The following is a 26,303-nucleotide window of genomic DNA, read 5'->3' as shown; positions in this document are numbered from 1 at the left end:
CCGCAGCCGATAGCAAAGTGCGCAGGGAGAAGAGAGAAGAGCTGACGGCCAAGGTGGTGGAACTCGAATGAGTTCATAGTCGTACCGGGGCCACGAGAATGTGGCGACAGCTGAAAGCGGCCAGGGCACAGCTGGCCAGCTTAGACCTAGATAGGGCGGAATACGCCGCCCTTCGACTTAAACATTCCTACTATATCGGGGGTGATAAGACGGGGAAGCTCCTGGCGAGTAAACTTAAGGCCAGGGCTCAGCGATCTAAAATAATGGCCCTCCATACTTCGTCCAGTGAGCGGGTGGAGGAGGATGAGCGGATTGCGGAAGCCCTTCGTGAATTCTATGCCACTTTGTATAGCAGGGATCTGATGTTGGAGGGTTTGGGAGAGGCCTATCTTCGCCAGGCAGCGGTCACGGCCCTGAATACGTCTGGCGCAGCGGCATTGGATGCTCCCATTCGGGTGGAAGAGGTTATAGGTGTGATATCTCGCCTCAAGCCTCTGAAGTCCCTGGGGCCGGATGGGTTCTCAGCGGGCTTTTATAAGGCCTTCTGTCAGCCACTGGCACCGATTTTAACTCGCCTGTTCAACTCCTTCGAGGGCCCGGGCTCCATCCCTGCGGATATGCTGGAAGCCGAGGTGGTGGTCATCCCCAAACCTGGGAAGGATCCCACTCAGTGCGCGGCGTATCGTCCAATCTCTCTTCTCAATCTTGACCTCAAACTCTTCACGGGTGTCTTGGCTGCCAGGTTGTGCCCGCGCTTGCCCGGTGTGTAATCGAGCCTGATCAATCGGGATTTATACCCGGCAGGCAAAGTAGCGATAACACCAAACGCTTGATGCATTTAATAGACAAGGCTCACTTTATGGACCTGAATGCTGTCCTGATCTCAGTTGATGCAGAGAAGGCGTTTGACAGGGTGGATTGGGGCTTTTTGGATAAGACGCTGGCACATTTTGGCATAGGCACGCGTTTTAGGGCCTGGGTCGCGAGCTGCTACGATCAACCCACGGCGACTATTCGGATCAATGGGGTCCGCTCCCGACCGTTTGACATCCAGAGGGGCACACGGCAGGGGTGCCCTCTATCACCCCTGCTCTTTGCGTTATATATTGAACCCCTGGCGCAACGGATTAGGAATCACCCTGACATCTCTGGGATTCCCTTTGGGGGGGAGCGTCACACGGTTAATTTATACGCCGATGATATCTTGGCAACTCTTGATACTCCCAGTTGCTCTGTCCCAGCGTTTCTACAGGAGCTGACGGACTTTGGTAAAGTCTCGGGCTTTAAAGTTAATGTGGGTAAATCCATGTTGCTGCCGCTGGGCCTTAATGCGACTGCTCCGGATAACATAGCTGCAGGATTTGGGGCATTGCGTTCTCAATCCGAAATCCCTTACCTGGGGATAATCTTGACCCCATCCACCGCCCAAACCATTGCTCGGAACTACTCTGCCCTCCACCCCCTATAGTTGCTCGGCTGGGTTGCAGCGGTTAAAATGTCCATCTAGCCTAAAATCCTTTACATATTTCAGACACTACCAGTAGTGCCCCCTATGGGGCACATTCACGCTCTGGAGGGTGAGATACTCCGTTTCATCTGGGCGGGGAAGCGCCCGCAGGTCCGTAGAGAGATTGCCTGCCGCCCTCCGGATGAAGGTGGGTTGGGGATTCCTCACTTACTGACGTATTTTAGGGCGGCCAACTTCGCTATCTGGTGGAATGGAGTAGACCTGAGTCGGAGAAGAGGTGGCTGTTTCAAGACAGAGATATGGCAGGTCTCTCCTTGTGGAAGATACCCTTCTTGAACCCTGCAGACAGGCCCAGGTACCTCAATCGATCTCCCATTACGCGCTCCGTGGTGCGGACGTGGGATGCGGTAGCGACCCAGCGGCAGCTTACGACCTTCCCCTCGCCGCTGACGCCACTGTTCGATAACCCGGCTTTCCCCCCAGGACTTGACGCGGGGGCGTTTCCGGAGTGGCGGGAGTCGGCCTGTAAGTCTGCAGGACACCTCTTTGATGTGGATGGGTTCCTCCCCTTCGTGGAGTTGACTCACTGGCATGGAATTCAGCGCCCCAAAAAATTCCAATATTTCCAACTGCGTCATTGGCTTCTTCACCCGGACACGCGCCCGTTGGTGAATAGACACCTTACGACCTATGAGAGGTGGCTGTTATCGAAACACTCTGACCGCCATTTGATTTCCGAACTATATCTTATGTTGCGGCCGCCGGCCTCTACGGAGCGTTCGGCTGGGCAGCGACGGTGGGAGGTGGAGTTGGGCAGAAGCTTCTCACTAAAGGAGTGGCAGCAGATCTACTACAGAGCGAATCATACTGCTCGGAACAAGGCCAGTCGAGAAGCAGCCGTCAAAGTGGCCCTGTACTGGCACCTAACTCCGGCCCGCCTTCATAAGATTGACCCATATCGAAGCCCTACCTGTTGGAGGGGCTGAGATGAGGAGGGCACGTTGAGGCATATCCTTTGGGACTGAAGGGAGGTGACAGGGTTCTGGACAACAGTCCTTGACGATATAGATACTTACTTTGACACTGAAATTCCTCGCTACCCTGCTTATACTCTGTTAGGTTTGCCAAATGCCCTCACCTTCCCATTGAAGTTTATTCGGGGGAAACAAATGGGGTTGGCACTGGGCGCGGCGGTACATCATATCCTATCACTTTGGGGCACACACACTCGGCCGAATCACACCGGGTGGCTGCACAAACTGTGGTACATTATTGGGATGGAACGCATACACGCCACCCTGACTCACTCATCGGATTCCTTCTGCACTTTCTGGCGCCCCATCCTGGCACTGCTGGCGCACGAATTTAATGAAGTCACATGCCCCAAATACCTCCGCTTACTCCGACTCACTGACGACTCACATTCCCCGGCCACAGACTAGGGGATGCCTTGTCTTTTCGGCCATAGGGAATGGTTGCACACCGGTACAGGGGAGGGAGGGGGTTGTTGGGGGGAGTTGGGTTAGGGAGGGGGGGAGGACTCGTGGGCAAATTTCTTTGAAGTGTTGGTATAACCTTTGCCCTTCAATGTAGGTTGTGGTAGCTGGGACCTTGGGGCATAGGGTTGGTTGGGTCTCGCCTGGGCGAGGTTGAGCTTGTTTCAATGTCAATTTGCCTGCCTAAACTCATTAAATAAAGTTATTAAAAATATATATATATATAATGACCATTATCAACAGACTTGGTGAGTTTTGTTGCCGTTGGTAACAAAGAAATCAGTCTATAATTTGAGTTGCCAGGACAGAGCCAGCAGTTTTTTTCAACAATGGGGTCACCATGGAAGATGTCCAGCTGTCCACAGTTCCCTTTCATAGAGAAGAATTGCGTAGGTTGGTAAAAGAGGAGACTACAACCTGATTTTAAGCCACTGACTGGGCAAGTATCTAAAGGAGAGCACGAGGAGCAAGAAATAGAACAGAAACCTGCTCCAATGTAGCTGATGAAAACTTAAATCAACCAGGACTAAAAGGCAATGCCTTGGAAGGGCAGCTTCACCACTGAAGGAGAATAAACTGTAGAGCTGGAATTCAAGGAGCTGGTGAATTTTGCAATCTTAGTGAGAAAACAAATCAGATAGGTGCAAGAATGGAACTTGGCTGGGGGAATCCCTTAGAAGAAAGGGTAAAGTGTAATAAGTGTGTATGGTTAGTACAATCAATACAAATAGCCCAATTTCATCAATATGGCCTGCAGCAAAAAGAAATCATCTAAAGCTAAAAACATGCTAAATATTCATTCTCACATGTCAGTCACACCTCAATACCTTACATGTTGATCACTTCAAACATACCTCAGTCATTGGGCTCTCAGCGCCTCACTCCATGACTCTGACATCATCTCACTGCCTTTAACCAGCAGCTTCAAGAATCAGATGTATATTTTCATAGGTTTAGGTCTCAGAAATTCAATTGATAACATATCATGTTCAAATGTGATAACTTTATTCCAGTCTTTCAACTATTAATCTAAGGAGTTAGAGCAGTACTTGTGCACCATAAAGGAATCCGAATGATCAGATCTTCTGCAGTAGGACACTTTAAGGGATTTCCACCAGGGGCAAAACTGGACAAAGGAAAGTGATGTAGATTTTGTTATGTTATCCATCAGAACTCAACAGGCCTCCTATTTCCGTTTCAACAGCAACTTAAATGTTGGAAATCCTTTTCCACCTTAATGATTTTATCCCTTGGTTTTCAGGTCTTTGACTTCACGCTCTCAGACGAAGATATGGAGAGCATGATGAAGTTCCACCGGGGACAGAGGCTCATTGTTCCAAAGGTAGAGGTCAGTGTCATAAGAGTTACATAGAAGGATAATGTTTTTGATTTTAAATCTGTTTATTGTTTCCAGTACAAACATTACTGAGTCATAACAATGGCAATGTAAAAGTTGAGGCTTACAAGGGTGGTTGCATGTACATGATCCATCCACATACAAATAAACCGAAGCAGAGAAAACATTACTTATACTTTACGCATTACAAACCACCCTCCCAAAGAGGCCCCCCTCAAATCCCCTTCCCTGACTCGGTCCATGGCTATGATTCACTTACTACGAGCCCCACTCCATGGCCCCCATATTTTATCAAATTTACTTGGACATCCCCTGGCCTTATAGATCAATCGCTCAGCCCTCATGCACCAGTCCATGTTGTATTCCCACTCTCGGATGCCCCCCAGTATCTGCAGATGCCGCGCATTGCCACCATAAGCGGTACATTGCAGAAAATATGTATGTATTTGTCTAATGTCTGCTCCCCCTAGACCCCAAGCATTACCAACTGTGGAGTAAGATTGATCTGGAAGTCTATAACCCCTCATATCTTACGGCTTACTCCACCCCACTAGTCTTGCCTTCATGGGCAACCCCACATTGTGTGCAATAGGAGGGTCCTCTGTTTGCAGTGCCTCAGGTATTTATTACTGTCCTATGGAACATCTTCAGCTGGACCAACCGGAAACCAGCACGTAGGGCCACCTCGCAGGGGTACCTACAAGCAGTCCCCCAGTCGGCCCAGATCCTGTTCCCACCCATCTCTTTGCTTATCCAGCTCGGGGATGCTGCTCCTAAGGAGCATGTTGCACATTTGGGATATTGCTGCCTATCCAGTGGGGCTTCCAGCACCTGTATTCCAGAGGTGTCTCCTCCTCTGTGTCACTCAGCTGAATGGTGTATCTACGCATGAGAAACCTTGAGTGTTGGTAACTGAGATATTGACTCCCTGCAAACTCATATTGGTCCTGAAGTTCAGAGAATGGAATCATCGCCCTATCCGTCCATTTGTCACCCACCGTGAAGATGCCCAGCAGGTACCACTAGCCTTCCAATTCTTGCAGTCCTTTAAGCACCTCTTCTTAGTTCTCGAGTATCCTGGTTAGACAGTTTTGTTTAGAACAGCACCTGATCCGTGGTGATGTAAATCCTGAGGTATGTACACCAACTTCTTCCCACTTAAGGGGGCACTCCCAGGTTTCGCTTTGTTAACGGAATTGCTAATGATTTTCACAAATTCCTGCGCAGGCCAGAGAACATGCCAAAGACATCCATGATTTGCAAAACCCTTGTAATGCAATGGTCCGGGGCCACCCGGTAGAGCAGAATATCATCTGTGTAGTGAAATATGACCTCTTCCCAGTCATGGATCCGATGCGTCTCCCCACAGCCACACTGTCAGCAGCTCAATGGCCACAGCGAATAATAGGGGGGCCTGCCTCATGTCCCTGTCCAGACTGAACTCGACTGAGGACGATCCATTAACTCTTAAACACGCCACAATGTCCCTATAAAGCAGACTCACCCACTGCAAGAACAATGGCTCAAAGCCCATCTTACGCATGATTACCATCATATAAAGCCATACCAGAGAATCCAACACCTTCTCTCATCCAGGGAGAGCAGTACCGCAGGCTCCCCAAGACGGCCTCTATGCACCAGGCACCCAAACAATCTCCTGAGTTTGTGCCTTGTTGCTCTGTAAGACATAAATCCTGATGGATCTGGGGTTGTTAGTGTATGTACTACTTGTATCAATCGATTCGCCAGGATCTTCGCTAGCCCGCTGGTCTCTACATTGAGCAGTGATATCAGCCAGCAAGAGGCACATTCCTCTGGCGTTGTACCCTTTGTGGATCAGGCCTATTGTGGCTGGTCTCAATTCAGGTGGGAAGGTGCCCAGCTTTCTGTCCTCATAATACATGTTTCAAAACAGTCCCACCACCTGGGAACACACACACCAGTAAAAGACTAGCCTGTGCTCACTGAATGAGAAAACTAGAATGTTCTGGCTATTACAGGCCATAGTACGATGCCGTTTCTCCTTCGGCTGCCATTTTGAGAGCAGTGTCAATCGCCCCCCTTTTGCTGGGTCGCCACTCTATACCCATGGTGGCATAGTCCTCTGCCCCCCTCAGCAGAGCTCTGCTCAGGCCCAAAGAGAGGAAGGATAACTGCTGCCATGGAGCCTTGGCAACCAAAGCACGGGCTTTGCGTCCCAGACCACGTCCGAAGAAGAATAATGTCGTAATCACAGACACCAAGAAGTAAATGCAGTAAAGTCCTTCATTAATACCAACAAACACCAAGACCCATAGCAGAGGTCATCTTCTGTCAAGATTTTGTCTCAGGTTTCTAATTGACCAGGGTAGAATGTTCAGGGCAAAGAATTCTACAGCTGGGCAACAACAGGAGGAACAAAGGAGAGGTTAGAGGAATACCAAGGGGAAAGGAACACAGCAGATAACAACCTCCCTCCACCTTGCACAAAACATGTCACCCTGCACACATCCTAATTCAGTACGTCGTACATGCCAAGGTACAGTACAACAATACTACCTACACTTTATGACACCTCTGATACAGCATGGTGGTTATCACAAAAATGATTGGTACTTTAATGACGCTGAGCTCATTTCAATCCCTTCCTTGTGGCACCAAGCTGTAGTGGAATCTGCCAATTCTGTCAACTGGTAACCAGTTTATCCCTAAATGTATCTCACAAAGGATTTCTTTAAGATGGACGACAGATGATGACCTCTGGCCAGGAGCCCCCCTGCCAGGGGCTGACTTTTAGGCTTTATTCTCCTTGGAGATACCCCCCTTCTTGGACCCCTATTCTCACCTGGGATCAGATCTGACTCTCGCGTTTGAATTCGAAATTTTTCAAAGTAATCGTGATCATTATACTGACCACGGAGACCGAGCAATTATGGCGGATGCCCGGTGGAGCTGTCCTATACAGCTATAGCGGAGTCTGGTTCTGGGTCATCCCATCGGCCGTCACCTACCCAGCCGGACATCAGACGTTGTTTTTAACGGTTCTTCATGGTTTAAGTTGTCTCTCTCTTCGACTACATTGACTGCTTTATTCCCCCTGGAGTACTTTCCCCCTTCAGATCTATCTGTCTGTGTCTGCTATCCTCTCCTCAGTTTACCTTTCCCCCACTACCTTCCATTCCCCATATGACGTGTGTCTTGGATATGCTACATGCTAATATCTTATATTATTGTGTTAGCTCACGCTTTTCTCCCAAGCATATACTGATAACTGCAACTGTAACTGATGTAACTATGTAACAATGTTCTGATGCAATTTCTTATAATATGTAAAGCGCTCTGATACCTCCAGGTCTAGCCAGCGCTATAAAAAAAAGTAAAAAAGTTTTCACATTTTTTCCAAATGAATTTACTCAATAATTGATTTTAAAAAGTGATTTTTGATGGGCCAGGATCTAGGACTGTCACTCTTTCTGGGTTGTCCACAAGGAACCTCTTTCCTTAAAACTGGGGAAGGGAGACAGACAGTGGGGGCCGACACAAATAAAAAGCGGTGCGTCTGGAAGGCTCGGCACGGGGGGAGCATGGGGGGAAATGCTTGGGGGTTACTAATAAACAAATAAAATGTACCTGATGCTGCTGGCTGCCTCGTGCCTCGGTGCTCCTCCGCTTCCGGCTCCCAGCAGTCCCTGGGACAGCATCAGAGACTCCCTGTGCAATCCCCAGGCTGCTCTCATGCTATTACCAATCATGAGAGCATCGCGGGGATTGGTCTGAGTGGGCTGGTTTAACGCTCGCTCAGGCACAGGGAGTCTGCACTGTTTTTACGACCCAGCTGTGCAATACAGCTGGGTTGGAGAAACGTAACTACACTCTGTCTTTTGCCGGCCTAAGACAGTCGGCCAAACCGACATACACACTCAGAAGTGCACATCATTCCACCCCATCTGCCATGGCCTGGCTCCACCCTTCCCTACAGGCAGGCTCAACCAGCAGCTGAAAAATAAAACGATAATCAAATATTGTTTTATTTTTCAGCTGCTGGCTCTGAGCTAGTAGGGCAACTCTCTTCCACCATTGTGGCGGAGACGCCGCTGGAGACAGAGGTACTGAAATAGCTTCATTTGAAGAGTCACGCCTAAGTTACTCAGAAAACTCTAGTGTTTTCCTTTTCACTCTTTATGGCTGGCATGCCAAGTGTTAGTTCTGTTTCTGCAGAACAAAGTGGGACAGAATCTACATTTTTGCCCCTAGGCCCTGGACTGAGTTACCCCTCTCTCTCTGCAGCCCACTTCAGGCTTAATTCAGTTCAAGAGGAAACTGAAAACATGTTTGTTCAAACTTCATTTTTAGGGTTCCACTTTACCATCTGTACAGACTGCATCTAAGCAAATTACATTTAGACTTTTGTTACCTGGCAGCTTCCGCAGCTCAGAAACTCTCTACCTGCATCTGTGAAGCTTTCCTAGTCCACATCTCGCACCACAACTGGTCAAGTCTTTCAACAATATAGGACATGTATCTAGGAGAGGATGGAGACCCACTGGCTAAAACGCAGTGCGGAGAAAACTAAAAGAACAGTTGAAAATTCCATCATTGTGAGTGCAGGTAAAAGAACAGTTAGTTAGAACTGATAGTAACCTGCCTTTGAACAGAGACAGGTTCACACGCAAATGTTATACATAAGTGGATCACCGTTAGCCACCTGTCTAGGTCCCTTCAGTGTTTCTCAACCAAACTTATGATCACTCCGAGGCTTTAACAAGTGGTTTAGTTAGTTGTTGTTTCACCACCCTATCTGCTTGAATGCAGAAGTCCATGCCAGCTGGCTTTAAGGCTTTTGTGTGTCTAAGTACCTGGAGAGGTATGTCAAAAACCTGGCAGTTTTCACAGTTAATCTAAATCTGAGAGAAGCCTCTTTTTCTTTCATCGATGAATTTCAATTCTTATTTACAATCTTACACCACCATCAAACCAATGGTGGACCAGCACTTTACAAGTCCAATTAACATAACATGTAGGTTGTGATGTCAGACATTGTAGGATTTTAGGAGGTAATCTCCCTTAGTCCTCTGGCATATCTCTCTGCTGCTCCTTGTAACTCTCCCCCAGCAGCCAGGATGCCGTGGGCCTGGTTTGAATCAACAACACCTTCAATGGAACAGGGAAGAGCAGTTTGTGGTCACCTTACTGGATGATGCCAAATGGGACAAGTTAGCTTGGGGTCAACAAGATACAAATACTTAGAAAATGCTGCGGCCAGGATCATAGTAACTTATTACTTGAACATCAGGTATGTGCAGCTGCCTGCCGCCAGCATCCCGTGGGCAGTGCTGACAAGAGAGCTGAAGCCCCAGCAGTAGCCTCTGGTTGCACTTGTCTGGAACAAGTACACGTTCCTTGGTAGTGTCATCGGAGCCTTGACACTATGGGATGTTTCGTTGACATGGGACTGCATTCTAACAAAGGAAGATATGCTTCACTATGGGATGTTTTGTTGACATGGACTGCATTCTAACAAAGGAAGATATGCTTCATAATGGGATGTTTTGTTGACATGGACTGCATTCTAACAAAGGAAGATATGCTTCATAATGGGATGTTTCGTTGACATGGGACTGCATTCCAACAAAGGAAGATATGCTTGAACTTGTTTGGATCCCTCCGCACTGCCACGGTTGGAGGACCGAAGCTGGCCCTGTGAGTCAGATATCAAGTTTACCTTCCAAGTGGAAGCACTGTTCACCAGTTTATAGAATGACTGTACCAGAGGGAGGTGAATTGTCTGCCCTCCCACCAAGTTCAAAACATATATGAGGGCTGAGTACAAGGACTACTGTTGTAGTAATCAAAAGGAGAAGGGGCGGCTTGTGTACCAACGACCAACTCCATTATATATTTTTGACTCGTCGCGCAATAGTCGCTAATTATTCTCGCACCTCGATATACAAATTTGGATTTTATTTATATCTCCCAACTTATTGAACGGAATTACATAACAAAAGGGTCACTTTCTGGACCAAGATCTATCTTTCTGCCAAATATGGTGAAATTCTGTCCAACGGTTCGTGCTGTAGCCTTGTCTAAAATTTCTATAGGAGTTAACATGTGAAGCACACGTTTTTGTAGCCCTCCTGTTCCTCAGCCACTGCTTGACAGAGAACACCAAAACTTTACATTCATAATAAAACTCACCAGCACACTTTTTTGAGAAAATTTCCTGAAGATTCGTTAAACTGCGCCAAAGATACAGGCAAGTCAAAAAACACTTTTCATATGAAAACTAGGTCCTAACTATAACTACCTATTGGTGACCACCTGTAGGACATATATATATATATGTAGGTATGTGTGAACATATATATATATATATATATATTTATTCACTGGAAAAAAACAAAGGTTACAGGGACGTTAAAATAAGGCTGACACTTCACTCGTAGAAAACCAGAGAAATTCAGCAATTATAGTTAGCTGAGCTAACTATAACTTGTGCCCCCTCAATGCACTGCTTATGACCTCACATATTATATCACTCATGACATGGTAAGTGATATCACTGTTTACATCTCAAATGACATCACTGATGACATCATCCAGTGACTGTGAATGGTTTTTTAAAAGTTAATGAGTGTTAACCCCTTCGCTGCGGCGCAAATTCCGCCGCAGCGCTGGGGGGGTTTGGGGGGTTGACGGCGCCGCTGTGCTCCTGACGGAACCACGCCGTCATGAGTCACGGGTGAGCTGTGCTCATGACGGCGTGGTTCCGTCATGACTCCACCCACTGCGCTAATCGCCCGCACAGCCGGGGAATTAGCGCCGCGTGGGAGGAGCGGCCGCCAACGGCCGCAGCATGACGGAACCACTCCGTCATGAGCACAGCGCACCCGTGGCTCATGACGGAGTGGTTCCGTCATGAGCGGGGAACGGGTTAAATATATAAATATCAAGGTGTATTGATGAATCAGTGGGTGTATGAGTGCCTGTATGGATGATTCAGTGGGTGCATGACTGACTGTGATTAGGTGTCTCAGTGAATGTATGATTGAGTTAATAGGTTGTGTGAATGTCTGTACCAGCCTGTCAGTTGGTGTCTAAATTGCTGTATGGGTTGGTGAGTGGGTATGTGAATGGCTGTATGGGTGATTGATTGGTGGTCTGAGTACGTGGGTGAGGAGGGTGTGTGACTGCCTGCATGGATGAGTGAGTGGGTGAGTCAGTGGCTGTATGGGTTTGTGAGTGCAACTGTGAGGGGCTGTATGGGTGACTGAGTGTGTGTATGGCTGTGTCGGTGAGGGAATGGATGTCAGTGGTATATGGGTGAGTAACTGCATATGTGGAAGGCAGTGTAGGTGGGTGTTGGAGTATATGAGTGGCTGTATGTGTGTATGTGTGAGTAAGTGATTGTGAGAGTGGCTGTATGGGTGAGTGTGTGCTTGTGCCACTAACAGTATAGGTGAGTATGTGTTAGTATCTGTATGAATAAGTGAGTGAATAAGTGAGTGGATGTGTGTATAACTGCATAGGTGAGTAAGTGGCTGTGTGATTGACTCTATGGGTGACTGAGTAGGTGTGCGAGTAGCTCTATGGGTGACTTACTGTGTGAGTGGCTGGATGGGTGTATGAGTGAGTGAGTTGGTGTATGGGTGGCTGTATGGATGACTGAGTGGATGTGTGTGTAGACCTATGAATCAGTGAGTGGGTGTGTAAGTACTAGTATGGGTGTGTTGATGGTTTTGAGAATGGTAGTGTGGAAGTTGGAGTGGGTGTATGAAAGGTTATATTGTTCTGTGAATGGGTATGTCAGAGATACTGTTTAAAGTCATATCTTTGTAGGGAGTGTGCATAAAACCAACCATTTAAACTGACGGATGCTGGAAGTCGCGATGACCACCACTTTCAAAACTTACAACTGCAAAATGGATTATGACCAACACACTAAACATATAACTATCTAAAGGACTGTATGATAGCATGTACAACTCCCTTAATATCTCTATAACACAGTGCATAACTTTTTCAGTGTGATCTATGAATGCATGCATCACTGTGTCACTAAGTGTCTCATTCACTGTATAAGTATTTGACAGGATCTATGAGTACTGCCTCAGTACATCTATGAGTGGGTGCATCAGTGTCACAATGGGTCTGTGATTGGTTGCGTAAGTCTCTCACTCAATCTGTGAGTAGGTGAATGAGTGCCTTTGTACATTTGTCAGTAAGTATATGACTATCTGACTGGATCGGATAGTGAATCCATGAGTGTCTAAGTGGGTGTCTGAATGGGTGTATGAGTGCCTCAGTGGATCTATCAATGGGTGTATGAATGTCTCAGTGTGTCTGTGAAAGCATTTGTGAGGGTGTGAGTTGGTCTGTAATTGGGTGCTTGAGTCTCTGAGTGGGTCTTTACATGGGTACGTCACTCTACGAGTAAGTCTGGAAGTGGGTGCATTAGTACCTGAATGGGTATGTGAGTGGGTGCATCAGTATCTGAGTGGATATGCGACTGGATGTATGTGTGTGTTAGTGGATATGTGAATGCATGTATAAGTGTCTGAGTGAGTTTGTGAGTTTGAACATGAGTCTGGGACAGTGACCATGAGTGTGTACAAACATATATGTGTTTTTGTATTTTTCCTAATATTCGCAACGACTTCGGTAGTCGCAACGTCCCAGCGATGGTACACGGGGGATGCGCTGGCGGTGCACGGGGGACACGCTGGCGGTCACGGCGTCATTGCGAATATCGCGTGTGATGAAAAAAATCAATTTAGGACACAACTTCTGTCACTAACATACCCATTTCTCAAACATGAGGTCAGAGTTTCTCCACCCTGATCCCTTATGTTAGCTTTCTCACAAATTTTCAGTCTGGGAACCATTTCCGGATGGTAAAATGGCAGCCACAACTTTCTATCCAGGTTGCGTCTAGCCAATCAGAGCATTACTGTTGGTGACTGAATTTGCGATTTATTGCTAAATTGTCACGAAATTTCCATGGCCAGAGATATATCTTTAATTTTCGGCTTAAATAGCTCAAAAACAACTAGAGGGATTTGCACCAAATAACAAAAAGTACAATCTGCGTAACAACATCAACCTTTCTGGCAAGTTTGGTGTGATTCCGTCCAGCGGTTCGGACTGTAGGTACAACAACGCATTCCTATTGGAATTAACATTACAAGCACACCCTTTTTTCGTGCCCCTATTTCTCGGTCCCCACTGCACGGATGACCCCCCCCAAACCTTCCATGACACACAGGACCTACTTTGACACCTTTTTTGGAACATTCGTTATAGGCAAGTAAAATAAATGCTTTTCGGATGGAAACTAGGTCCTAACTAAAACTACCTACTGTAATCCACCAATATATATATCAAGAATCCTGTTCCCATTAATTGGGAAATAATTGGTCCCGGAAATGGTTTGGAATACACACAAAGCCACCGGAGGCTAAAAGACAATTTGAATTAACTACATGTTCCGGCATGCACTGCGCTAGGTAATTCATTGAAAGGCACACCTGAAGCTGAATAAAAGGTTTAAAAAAGCGCAAGGAACTGTGGGTGCAGAGGAATGGTTGTGCAGGCAAACTGCCTCTGAAGAAAGAGCTTGTAAGCTCTGAAATGCGTCAGGCAGCAGAACAGAAATAATCAAAGTAACAATACCTGTTCCTATGAATTAAAGATTTTGTTGAATCACCAGCTGGAGGAGTGCGTGTCTATATGCATGGACATGTTTTGGTGATATATATATATATATATTTTTTTCTTTTATACAGTTCTAGTTAAGTCAGAATTTCCGTAGAAAAAACCTTTTTTGTTGCGCAAATAATGTTGTTGACATTTGATGAATCTTCATGAAATTTTCCATAAAAATGTTCATCCACTTCATCTCCTTCCTGGAAAGAGGGCCAAGAAAAAAAAGAGATGGTCCCCCAATGATTGATTTGCCATGTTAATCCCCATAGGAAATTTTGGGAGGCAATATAGAAAAACAGCTGAATGGAATAAGATCATATTTGCCAGAAAGTTAGAACTTCAGTCAGAAAGTGTGCTTTCTGTTATTTCGGGTATACTTGACTGTTGGTGACCTCAGATGTGCTGGTAGGCCACATTAAATGAGAGTAGTCAATCCCGATTCTATTCTATAGTCCTTCTTTGGTATTGACAGAGCTGACATTGAAACTGTGAGAAGAAACTGAGATAGATGGAATCGAAGTACATTATAAGTTTGGACACAACATATCCAAAAGGATTGAATGCAAACAAGGATCTATATGTACAAATTGGGTGATTTATTTATCAGATCTTAGGTCTAGTTAGATCTTGCGAACACATGTGAGTATTGCTACAACTTCCTCTTCAACAAATGTAACTATCTGGAAGATTACACAAACCAATGATTGTTGTACCAGCACATTATTCACTTACACTCAGGGGTATGACACTAACACACATTTTTTAACAAAACCATGTAAACATTATTACGATTTATACTCACTATAATCACTATATTGTATGAGAATGAGGCCACTGGGCCAAGACATTAACCCATGTACCACCAAACAACAAAAAGTTTAATGAGCAAATATGTGATAAGGGTCTAAAACCTTATATTATTATTTCATACAGTGTTTTTGAACTGACCCTTTCTTGATACTTCAAATTGTGTCGTAAGAAGGTCTGAGAAATACATTAATACTGTGCATTATCTAATGATAGCCATATATCGAAGCACTCACTTAACGAACAGGGGCCATAAGTTTCATACATCTGTATAATTTTTATCTTGTTTTTATACGGCACTGTTTTTTCGATTAATTTGTGTACATGTATTGAATGTCATTAATAGCCAAAATCTAGATACTGACTCAATTGTATTTGAATATTTAGATCATGGATAGGCGGAAAGTCCAACTCGTATTGATACTATTGTACTATGCATTTACAAACTGGTAAGCTAAGGATGCCTTAGGACCTGATTTATATGTTGGTGGAGAGGGAACTATGTCGCAATGGCGATTGAAATTCCCTTCCCACCAACATAATGCTCTACCCGTCCAGTTTAAATGCCGGCAGATCATGGTTTGATGACGGCGTGCACTACTCCGTCTCCACAGTGGTCAAACTACTGACAGCCTGATGGAGTAGGGGAACATCGGAGATTTGGCAGAATGTCTGCCCACCTAATTTTGATGGGTGGACATACATCAGTTTTGAGTTGCTGTTACCGCCAGAAGAAAACGTTTTGGGGCACTGAAGTGTGCACAATCTCCCCCTTGATATGGGAGGAGGGCAAAATGGCGAGGAGGGTATAGTTTTGTATTTTCAAAAAGAAAATCTCCCTTTGAAATTTTCTTTTTGAAAATGAACAAAACATTTGAAGTTTGACGTACAGTTCCGAGAACTTACATTAAACTGACAAGACCTGCCCCTGAACCCTAAAAAAACCCTTTCCTCCCTTTATCTCTATCTGCTCCTAAACCCTAAAACCACTTACCTCCCTCTACCTCTAGCAGCCTGTGAACCCTAAAAACCATATACCGCCACTTGCCCCTGAAACCTAAAAACATCTTATCCCCTTTACCTCTACCCACCCCTGTACCCTAAAGAAACTACGTTATTACTAGATACGTACCTTCTCCTGCTTACATGCGTTGTAAAGGCATCATTTGTTAAAGGCATGCGTTCTAATGGTTCATGCATTGCAAAAGATTTGCTGTAAAGGTAGGTTGTTGTAAACAAAATCCGTTGTAAAGGAGACATCGTATCAAGGGCAGCAGCCACGTGTACTCCCAGCAGCCAAGCGAGCTGCACTCTGGTCAGGCCCGGCTGCCAACAAGAGCCGGTTCCCACTGCAAGTCACTGGAGGAGCATGTGATTGACAGGGTAGTAGGTGAATTCATAGAAAAACAAAAACATAGAAAGCATATTGGAGGAAACAAAGTCATGGAAAACCTTTCTTAGGAATGTCATTTATAACATAACACCAAAACATTGAAAACTGGTGGAAATATTTTAATGGAAATGCATCGAAAATGTAAAGGTGCATTTAAATGAAAACACAGTTTACTCGACAACATAGTACAATTATTATTCAGTGTCATTAGTAATTTATTGAATTTTAAACAACGAAGCAACAGTTGTAAGATGTTTACTTTTAAAAAAGGGCACTAGAGATAGAACTCCAGACCCATTTGTTGTAAAACAGGCACAAAGGTTAAGGTTCACATGCAGCACCTACAAATTTGGAAGACAGTGCAGGCATATCCCCAACAATTTGCCCTTTGATATTGGGTGCATTTCCAGTCAACTTTCTCTTTGTAACTTTTCTCTCTGCTGTAGATGTACCCTCCTGTAGTTAACAGTCTACCACTGCTGGGAGTTAATATATTTTACTTCCATTTCTTTTCAGAGTTGTTGGCATTGGAATAGAACACAAAATATATACATATGGTCTATTCTGTTTAATGCAAGGAAAAGGAACACTACACTTAGAGCACATGGCACAGGAAATTCCTCTGGTGCGGGCACCAGAGGGATTTCCTTTTTGCAAACACCCTCGGGAGCTGGGGAAGAGGTTCCCCACCTCCTGAGGGTGTTCTGATCACATCTCCGAAATGACGGTCAGCTCGCACGTCGAGCAGACGTAATTTCAGAGAAACTGAAACTCAGTTTCAGTTTCACTGCCTTGGTGATCAGGGGGCTATCTCAGCCCCCTGAGCACCGAGGCAGACGGGAGAGGCATCTTTAGAAAGGGGAGAATCTCCCTAGTAGATAGATCCCTGCTTGGGGATCGCCTCAGGAGGGCGAGCCCCAAGCAGGGATCCACCCACTAAGCAACAAGGAGTAGGGAGCAGCACCTTAGGCAAGGGCTTTTTCTCCCCTCATTATTTTGGGCATAAACAGTCTTTCTGCCCCCCCTCCCCTTGGAGGCAGATGGGGGGCAGAAAGCGCACTAGCCACCAGGGATTTTTTGTTGTTGCCAGATGTTGGGGTGGGGGTTGCCCGAGACGGGCATGTCAATGCCCCCACCCCCACCCCCCCAAAAAAATCCACAGCCTTTCTGCCTCCCCTGGGAGGCAGATGAGGGCAATAGCCCCCGTTCTGCCCCACCCAGGGGAGCAGAAAGCACACTAGGCACCAGGGATTTATTTTTTTAAGTATATAGGGGTGGCTGCCCAAAATGGGCATGCCAATGCCCCCACCCCCAAAACAACACAGTCTTTCTGCCCCCCCAGGAGGCAGATGGGGGCAAGAGCTCCTGATCTGCCCCTGGGGGGCAGAAAGCCCACAAGGCGCCAGGGATTGTTTTTCTTTTATACGTAGGGGTGGAGGCTGCAAAAAATGGGTATGCCAATGCCCCCACCACCCCCCCATAAAAATTAACCACAGTCTTTCTCCCTCCCCTGGGCAATAGTCTGGCTGCCGAGAATGGGCAAGCTACTGCACCCTCCGTCAAAAAAGGCTTTCTGCCGCTCCCCACCTTCCGGGAAAGCAGATCGGGGCAATAGCCCCTTATCTGCCCCCCCATGAGGGGGCAGAAAGCCCACTAGGCACCAGAAATATGTTTATGGGTATGCCAATAGGAAGCTCCATAGGCAAGGGTCTCTCCCTTTTTTAAGGCACACATTTTGGCTGTTTCAGTGATATTTGTATTCTCATCTGCACCCAAGCGGGGGCAGAAAACCTGTACCAATGAGGGAGAGTTTGTGTGTGTGTAAACTGGAGTTTAGCTGACGGTCTGCGTGTACTGACCTCAGGCTGGCATTTTGCTGGCAATGTGTGTGGACCTGCACTTGGGTAATTGTGTGGGTGGACTCGTGCTTAATAACAGTGTGTGTAGATTGGCGCTTGCCTGGTGGTGTGGCGTGGAATGGTGCTTGGCTGGAAGTGTTCGTGAGCCAGTGCTTAGCAAGCTGTGTGCATGGATGGTGCTTGTCTGCAGGGCTGAAGTAGTATTAGCGGGCACCGGGCATTTCCCCAATAGTCCAGAGGGGTAGGGGGCGGTTTTCTGGCCATGGGGGCCGTTTTGTCACTGGGGGTCTGTTTTGCAGCAGTGCTGCAATATCGTCCCACAGTAACAAAAGCGGTAGTGGTGTTTTTTATTAGCATGCCCCCTCCCCTCACAGGATTGGTCGAGCAGCAATCTGCCAGGGCTGGTTGCTGTTACCAGTCCGCCGTGCTTGGCTGGCAGACTGCGGGGATGTCGCTTGGCTGGCGGTGTGCATGGATAGTGTTTGGCTGACTGTGAGCATGGATGTCATTTCGCTTGCTGCATACCTGGATGGCACTTGGCTGGCGGTGTGCATGGATGGCGCTTGGCCGGCAGTGTGCGTGGATAGCGCTTGGCTTGCGGTGTGCGTGGATGGCACTTGGCCGGCGGTGTGTTTAGATGGTGGTGTGCAAGTACTAACTCTTGGCTGGCAGTGTGGCTTGCATAGATCCCCCAGCTTTTTCTTACCCAGAATCCCCCGCAAACCTTAAATTTACTTACAAAGTCACATTCTACTCACATTTCTGTGTGGGTAAGTTGTAGGATCCCCGCGCAGGCACACATTTCCTATTACCCAGCATTCCCCTTGGTCTCCCAAGAAAAATTATACCTCACTTGTGTGGGTGCCCAAAGTAGCGTCAGCCTAAAAGCCTATAAACAAACTGTCCTTTTGGACCCGCTTTGGGCCCCCCTCCATCGCTACACGTTTTTGGCCCTTCCATGTCATAGGCACTTGGCACATCCACACAAGAAAGGTATCATTTTTATTGGGCGACTGAGGGGTACGCGGAATGGTGGGAAATTTGTGCGCTGCGGTGATCCCACAACTTTCCCAAACAGATATTCAAGAAACAATTTGACTGCTTAGCTAAATTTGAGGTTTGCAGCGGATTCTTGAAAGGAAAATGTTGGGGATCAACACAAGACATCCCTCCTTTGACTTCCATTGGTGTCTAGTTTTCAGAAATGTCTGGGTTTTTTAGGTTTCTCTAGATGTCTGCAAACCCGAGACCAAAAACACAGGTGCTCACCTATCACAAACCGACTGGTTTTTCAAGGGGGTCACCTGCGTTTTTGGTCCCGGGCTCAGCTGCCATCTAGGGAAAACTACCAAACCCAGACATTTCTGAAAACTAGAGACCCTGGGAAGTCAAGGGAGGTGTGGCTTGCGTGGATCTCCCAACATTTTCCTACTCAGAATCTCCTGCAAACTTAAATTTAGCTGAAAAAAATCTAATTTTCCTAGTTTTCTGTGTGGGAATGTTGTGGGATCACCAGGCCACCCCAAATTTTCTACCACCCAGCATCCCCCCAGGTCTCCCAATTAAAATGGTACCTCACTTGTGTGGTTAGGCATAGTGGCCGCAAAAAGAAATGGCCCAAATCGTACTGTGGAGACTTCCAAATTGCCAATCATAAAACGACCTGGTCACCTGGGTATTTGGCCCCTGGCTTTGTGGTCATCTAGGGAAACCTACCAAACCCACACATTTCTGAAAACTAGACAGCTGGGGTTGTCAAGGGAATATGGCTTGCATGGACCCCCCCCCCCTTCATACGTTTTCCTCTCTAGAATCTCTTGCAAACCTCAAATTTAGCAGAAAAAAATCAAATATTTCAAAACTTTCTGTGTGGGAAAGTTGTGGGATCACTGGGCTGACACAAGTTTCCCACCACCCAGCGTTCCCCCAGGTCTCCCGATGAAAATGGTACCGCACTCGTGTGGGTAGGCCAAAGCGGCAGGTTTTTTTCAACTCATTTTCAGTTTTTCTTATTTTCAACAGTTAGTTTCTATTAGAAAAACTTACAGGATCAACACAAATGACACCTTGCTGAATTCAGAATTTTGTTTACTTTTCAGAAGTATATAGCTCTCTGGGATCCATTTTTGCTTTCACACCCATTTCTACCTCTAACTGGAAGGAGGTTGAAAGCACAAAAAGTAGCAAAAATAGGCTATGTCCAAGTAAAATGCCAAAACTGTGTAAACAATTTTGGTTTTCTGACAAAAGTCTACCTGTCCCTGAAAGCTGGGAAGATGGTGATTTCAGCACCACAAACCCTTTGTTGATACAATTTGCAGGGGAAAAAACACGCGCTTTCTTCTGCAGCACATTTTTCCAACAAAAGTTTGCTATATTTCGGCTAATTTGTGGGTTCCCTCCAGGGGAAACTACAAATCCTGGGTACCTTTAAAATTCCCATGATGTTGGAAGAGAAGGACGCAAATTTGGGGTAGATACCTTATGTGGACGAAAAGTTACAGGGGCCTAAGTGCGAACTACTCCAAATAGCCAAAAAAAGGCTTAGCACAGTAGTTTGCGGAAAACATTTTCCATTGATTCACATGCAACCGATTGACAGAGTATATAGCCTTCACAGTAAAGACTCCAGCTCACTCACACAGACCAGACACCACACTCCCGCCAGATGTTGTAACACCTAAAATGCCCACTATTTCTCCTGTTGCAACCTAAGAGATGCAAGAGGGTTCCAGCTGTAATGCTTTTATCTTTTTTACCGGGTCCCACCCTCCAGTAGTAAACCTAGGCTGCCCTCCCTCACTTGCCTCCGAGTCCAAGCTAAAAGGGAAGCTTCCTGACATTTTAGTGAACTTGCAATAGACTATTGTGAAGATTTGTTACCAGTGGTGTAGTGAACCTCCTACTTAAGCAGCTTAAGGGAGTACTGACACTGGGCCCCATAGGCTGGTCAACAGGGTCTCATAAATTGTTAATGAGTTGTTTATGAACCTCTGTGGTTCCAATCAATTATACTGCCGGAAATACCATGACAGACGAGCAAGGGAGGTGGGTTGACATGAACAGCAAACAAAAAGAGAAATACAGATTATGAGAACAGGAGAAAGACAAACATAGGGACAAATAGAACAAGTGGGTATGACAGAAAACGTAATAAAGTAAAAGTCAAGCTGAGAGAGAAAAGATGGGTAGATAGGAAGAAAGAATAAAGAATGGGAGGAGGAAGGGAGGGTAAAATGAAGCAGGAAAATGATGGAGGAAGAAAGAGAAAAGGTGGGTTGCAGGGATCAATAGATGGAAGGGTAAAAAGATAGATAGATTACTGAATGAACTGATAGATGAAAAAAAAACTAGGTGAAAGGATGAAGGCTAGACAGATGGATGGCTGCATACATGGATATATTGATGTGTGGATCTGTGAAAGAAGTGCTTTTTATATGAAAAGGTGAATGGACGGATGGGAATGTGAAGAGATGGGCAGATGAATAGATAGAAAAGCTATAGGATAGATGGATAGAGGGATAAAAGGGTGAAGGAAACTCTCCTAAGGAAGGTCGGTTTGCTCACTTCTCGTGCTTGGGGTTATCAGAAGTATGGTTCAGGTGGGGAAATTCAATTTTTCTGGCTACTACCTTGCTCATCCAAGATTTTCCTAATTTGCCATGACTTTCCTCATCCAAGGAGACCCAGCCTAACACTACACTGCTCCACATTGAGCCTTAAGTTGAATTAAGAGTCCATTCTTGACTTTTCACAAAATGAGTTCCTGCTAATTACGCAGGAATCCTACAATGAAAAAACAATTATATAACTGTAGCAATACATAACACTTCACAACTGTGTCAAGATTATAGAACGCCTCTTCTGATAATCTTCATTTTTCATTTTCACACAGGTGGACGGCAAGCAACTTTGGAGAGACGTGGGCCACCCCCACTTCCCGTTCCTTGCCCCATACTAAGTGGCAATAGATGGAAACGAAGACGTACTTCCTCAGCAATAGGTCCAGCAGAGCAAGAGATGTCAGACCAATCTCCACTTGTTTTTTTATTCTTCACAGAAGACCATGCAAATGTAGTTATATTTATAACAGTGATTATTGCTTATATAAAATCCTACTTCTGCTTTATATTTTGATCCTCAGAAATATCAACCAGAGAAATGCCTGTTTTTTTAAGTCTGCCAGGGCTTGGCATTTAATTAAAATGTGGGCCACATCTTGCACCATGGAAGTGTGCACATTGCTTTTTCTCATTGTAAAGAACAGAAGACCAAAAACCTTCAACCATTAAAAAAGAAAAAGAATGCATTCTAAAATAATAAACAGCCTTGCAAGTACTTAAACAGTCATTTTCAGGAAATGGCTTTGTCTGCAAAATTCAACATCCCCTTGAGAGCCTCGCAATTCTATGGCTCGCTTTTAAGAGTACTGAAAGTTACGATGTGAGATCACTCTATTCCACCTAGGATACTTCTAAGAGAGTTCTTTGTTCCACCAGGGATAGTTTTAAGATAGTTCTTTCATCCATGTAGGATCATCCCAAGATATTTCTTTCTTCCACCTAAGAAAGTTTTAAGATAGTTCTTTCTTTCACGTAGGATCATCCCAAGATATTTCTTTCTTCCACCTAAGAAAGTTTTAAGATAGTTCTTTCTTTCACGTAGGATCATCCCAAGATATGCCTTTCTTCCACCTAGGATAGTTCTAAGATGATTCTTCATTTTACTTAAGATAGTTCTAAGCACAATTATTTGACAGAAAACTGAACCAATTGTATAAATTGGGATCGTTCATCGATCCCTTTGATGGATATGTCGATTAAATAGTGAGGTAAAGGATGTCAGGGAAAGCCTTTCCCAGAGCATATCACAGTCTAAGTGAGAGTTCGTAAGGATTAAAATAAAATAAAAAATCAGGTCCAGTCCAGAACTTTGAGCCTGTAAGGGAGCACACTACTGTGGGATTTGTTTTTCTTTCAGCCTATTGAACGCATCATAAATTGAGCTTACGCTAACGTAGATTGTGTTTACACTGTCCTCCATCTTGCACCGTCATAACATATCACATGATGACTATTGGTGTCCTTTTTTCTAAATAAAGCATTGCTAGGATCCACACTTACAAACAATGTTCTAAGAGATTTTCTCTCACCGTACCCAACAAAGGAGATTTCAGCCGTTTCAGGTGGTTGCTATAAAATGTATTAATTGAATTTCTTGAATAAACTGTGAGAACATCTGCAAACCCAATGTGTTTATTAACAGGACAGAAACTTTAAATGTGTTCTGTAGTAAAATGTTTCTTTTTGCTCATTCCCTACTGGAAGATATCATGAGACCATGCACTCGTGGGAGATGTATGAATGTCTTTGTCTAAAGTCCTTTAAAAAGACATGCATATTTCTATGTGAAGAAGACATTTTTTCTCCACCTGTAGAAGGTGAATCTATACCAGATTTTACTTAAAACTGTATCAAGTTCAGGGCCGGACTGGCTGTAGCGGGCACCGGGCAATCCCCTGGTGGGGGCTGGCTTTAGGCCCCTGGGGGCTGTTTTTGTTACAGGGCCGTTTTTGCAGCATAGCTGCAAAACCGGCCCTGTAACAAAATCGGCCGAAAACCAGCACTGACAATGAACTCGGCGGCACCCCCAACCATCCGGGGGGGCTGGCCGAGCACTTTGCCAAGGCCAGTTTTGGTTCCCAGTCCGGCCCTGATCAAGTTCTCTGTCCTTCTGATTCGTACGCTCTGCTGCTGGACCGGACATCTCAAGTGCAATGCAGTAGTGTTCGGATGTTGTAGCACTGGAATTATTTGTTTGACATCTTGGAAGATTAGAACTTTCAATGTACCCTCCAATAAGAGCACTTTTTCCGTAACATTAAGTTCAGTGTTATCTCCATATCACCTTGGGGACGTCCCCTTTAGGTTGTTCCACCTTCTTGGCAATTTAAGCCCTGCCCACTGTCTCTAACAGAGAACTGACTCACATCTCGCTTGACACCACTATTTCCGACGGACGAGTTGATGTCAGGAGGCAATAATTCAATAGTAGCACCTCCAAATCAGCCTTCCCAGTTGCTGTCTCCAATTATGGTGTAAGATGAGCTGGAATCATCCAACACCTTCACCTGCTTTCCACCCACCACGATCTCACACTCCGGCACACTAGTGGCTCACTATCAACTCTGCCATTACCTGTAGCTCGGAAAATCATTTTTTCTCATTTTCAGTGGAGGTTACATATTGTACCATAACATATTTGCATACTCTTGAATAATAGCCGTTCTTGCCAAATTTTTTACTTGTCTCAGTTTTGACAAAATATCCTGGATGGCTACAAAAATTACCTTGACTACATCTGGGGCATCGGTTGAGTGAATCCTTATCCAAGGATTTATTGAAATGAAATGAAATGGCGATTTATAGAGCGCGAAACAATCACCCGAAGGTGTCAAGGCGCTTACTCATTGAGACCAGATTTTGGCTAAAGGGTTCGCAGGCACTTTAATGAATAAATAACCAAGTATTTAACGCTTTTCTAAAGGCTAACAGATGTGTCTCCTGTTTCAATTTTATCGGTAGAGAGTTCCACAATTTAGTTGCGCCCCATACAAAGCTTCTTCCCCCCCAGGAGCATTTTATTACCCTGGGAACAATAAGATCATGTGCAGAGGATGAGCGAAGATTACGTGCTGGGATGTAGGGTATCAAATTCCGTTTTAAAAATCCTGGTCCTATGCCCAGTGTGGTCTTAAAGACAATACATAAAGCCTTAAACTCAATACGTTTGTTTAATGGCAGCCAATGTAAGTCCTTAAGTGTCTTTGACGCGGATCTGTGTCTTGGGATATTCAGCAAGAGCCTAGTCGCTGCATTCTGCACAACCTGCAGTTTCGTTTTCCTTTTTTCCAGAGGTTGATAAAGAGCCTGTTGCAGTAGTCGGCCCTGGAGAGGACAAGCACTGAGACCACTAATTTACGAAGCTCAACCGGGATGAAAGGGAGGATTTTTCGTAGGAGTTTTAACGTATAGAAAGAGAGGGAGGTAACCTGGTTGACATGGTTTTCAAATGAAAGTTTGCAGTCAAAAGTGACACCCAAGTTCCAAACCTTGGTCACTGGCGTCGGTAGTGGCCCCAATTCCAGGGGCCATATATCAGGTGACCAGAAGTTAGTGTGTGCACCGAAGAGTAGGACCTCCGTCTTGCTAGAGTTAAGTTTTAAACAATTGGCGGTAATCCATTCCCCAACCTGATGGAGACAAGCGTGGAACTGTTACATAGTGTCAGTGGGGGATCCTGACACAGAGACGATAATCTGCGTATCGTCCGCATAAGAAACAGCCGAAGAGCCTAAGGTTACCTCTAGCTGTACACTACTAACTTGTCCAACTGTTTTCAAAAATTCACTGGTTTCATGTAAATCCTTACTCCTATAACCTCTCGTTTCCCACACTCAATCGGTAGTGTTCTCCAACCCTTCAATTATGGCAACAGCTTCATTTAGATCAAGGTTTCTTGCTAGTAGCTTCTTCTGCACTTTTTGACTGTTGGTTTACCCAACTAGTTGATCTCTGATGAAAGAATTAGGTAAAGTACCAAAATCACAAGAGTTTTTAAAGATGATATGTAGCATCCTACTTTCGCCATTCTTTCCTGCACTTTTGTAAAAACTGTCGTTACACAACTACATTTTGTATTTTTTACGTGCCGAAATTCTTCTCCACCATTGTAAAAAATGTCATTTTTGGTTGAGAGGGGTTGAATTCATGAAACAACCACAATCCAAGTCAGGGGGAACGACAAAAGTCATCAAGTTAACCTGAGCTTAACCCTTTGGTAGCTTAGCACAAAAGCAGTTAGTTTTAACTTAAAAGCCATGTGTAAGGTATTTATACAGCACACAAACAGTAATAAAGTGAACACAAAACAAAAAATATCCCAAACCAATTTAGAAATATTGTGTACATTTGGATAAATAAAATGAGATCAGAACAACAAAATTAATCCAATTAGTAGAACCGGAGATATGTAGTTTCTTTGTTTTTTACATTCTTTATTGGGTTTTACGTCTCATACAAAAAGTAGAGCAGGATAAAACTAACATTCCAAAACACATGATCAAGTTACCACACTGATCAAAGTCAAAGGACAAAAAGTCCCGCTAAGAATCGAACGAGGATCAAATCAAAGTGTGCTGCAATTGGGCTCCATGTTGAGATTGAGCGAATCAGGGGGTCGT

At 45.2% G+C, this 26,303-nt stretch overlaps 1 protein-coding gene across 2 annotated transcripts in view; it reads left to right on the top strand.

The window, feature by feature from the left end:
- LOC146863820 (aldo-keto reductase family 1 member A1-A-like) overlaps nt 1–23,306 on the top strand; it is a 193,475-nt gene extending 170,169 nt beyond the window's left edge. For both annotated transcript variants that reach the window (XM_085628243.1, XM_085628236.1), the window contains exons 8-9: nt 4,226–4,312; nt 21,957–23,306. In XM_085628243.1, coding sequence (XP_085484369.1) covers nt 4,226–4,312; nt 21,957–22,022 — 153 coding nt within the window. In that variant the 3' untranslated portion in view covers nt 22,023–23,306. The remainder of the gene's footprint in view (nt 1–4,225; nt 4,313–21,956) is intronic.
- The last annotated feature ends 2,997 nt before the right edge of the window (nt 23,307–26,303 follow it).

Source organism: Triturus cristatus, chromosome 2_1, assembly GCF_964204655.1.
Source record: "Triturus cristatus chromosome 2_1, aTriCri1.1, whole genome shotgun sequence".
NCBI classification, from domain to species: Eukaryota; Metazoa; Chordata; class Amphibia; order Caudata; family Salamandridae; genus Triturus; species Triturus cristatus.
This window is presented reverse-complemented; position numbering and strand designations above follow the sequence as displayed.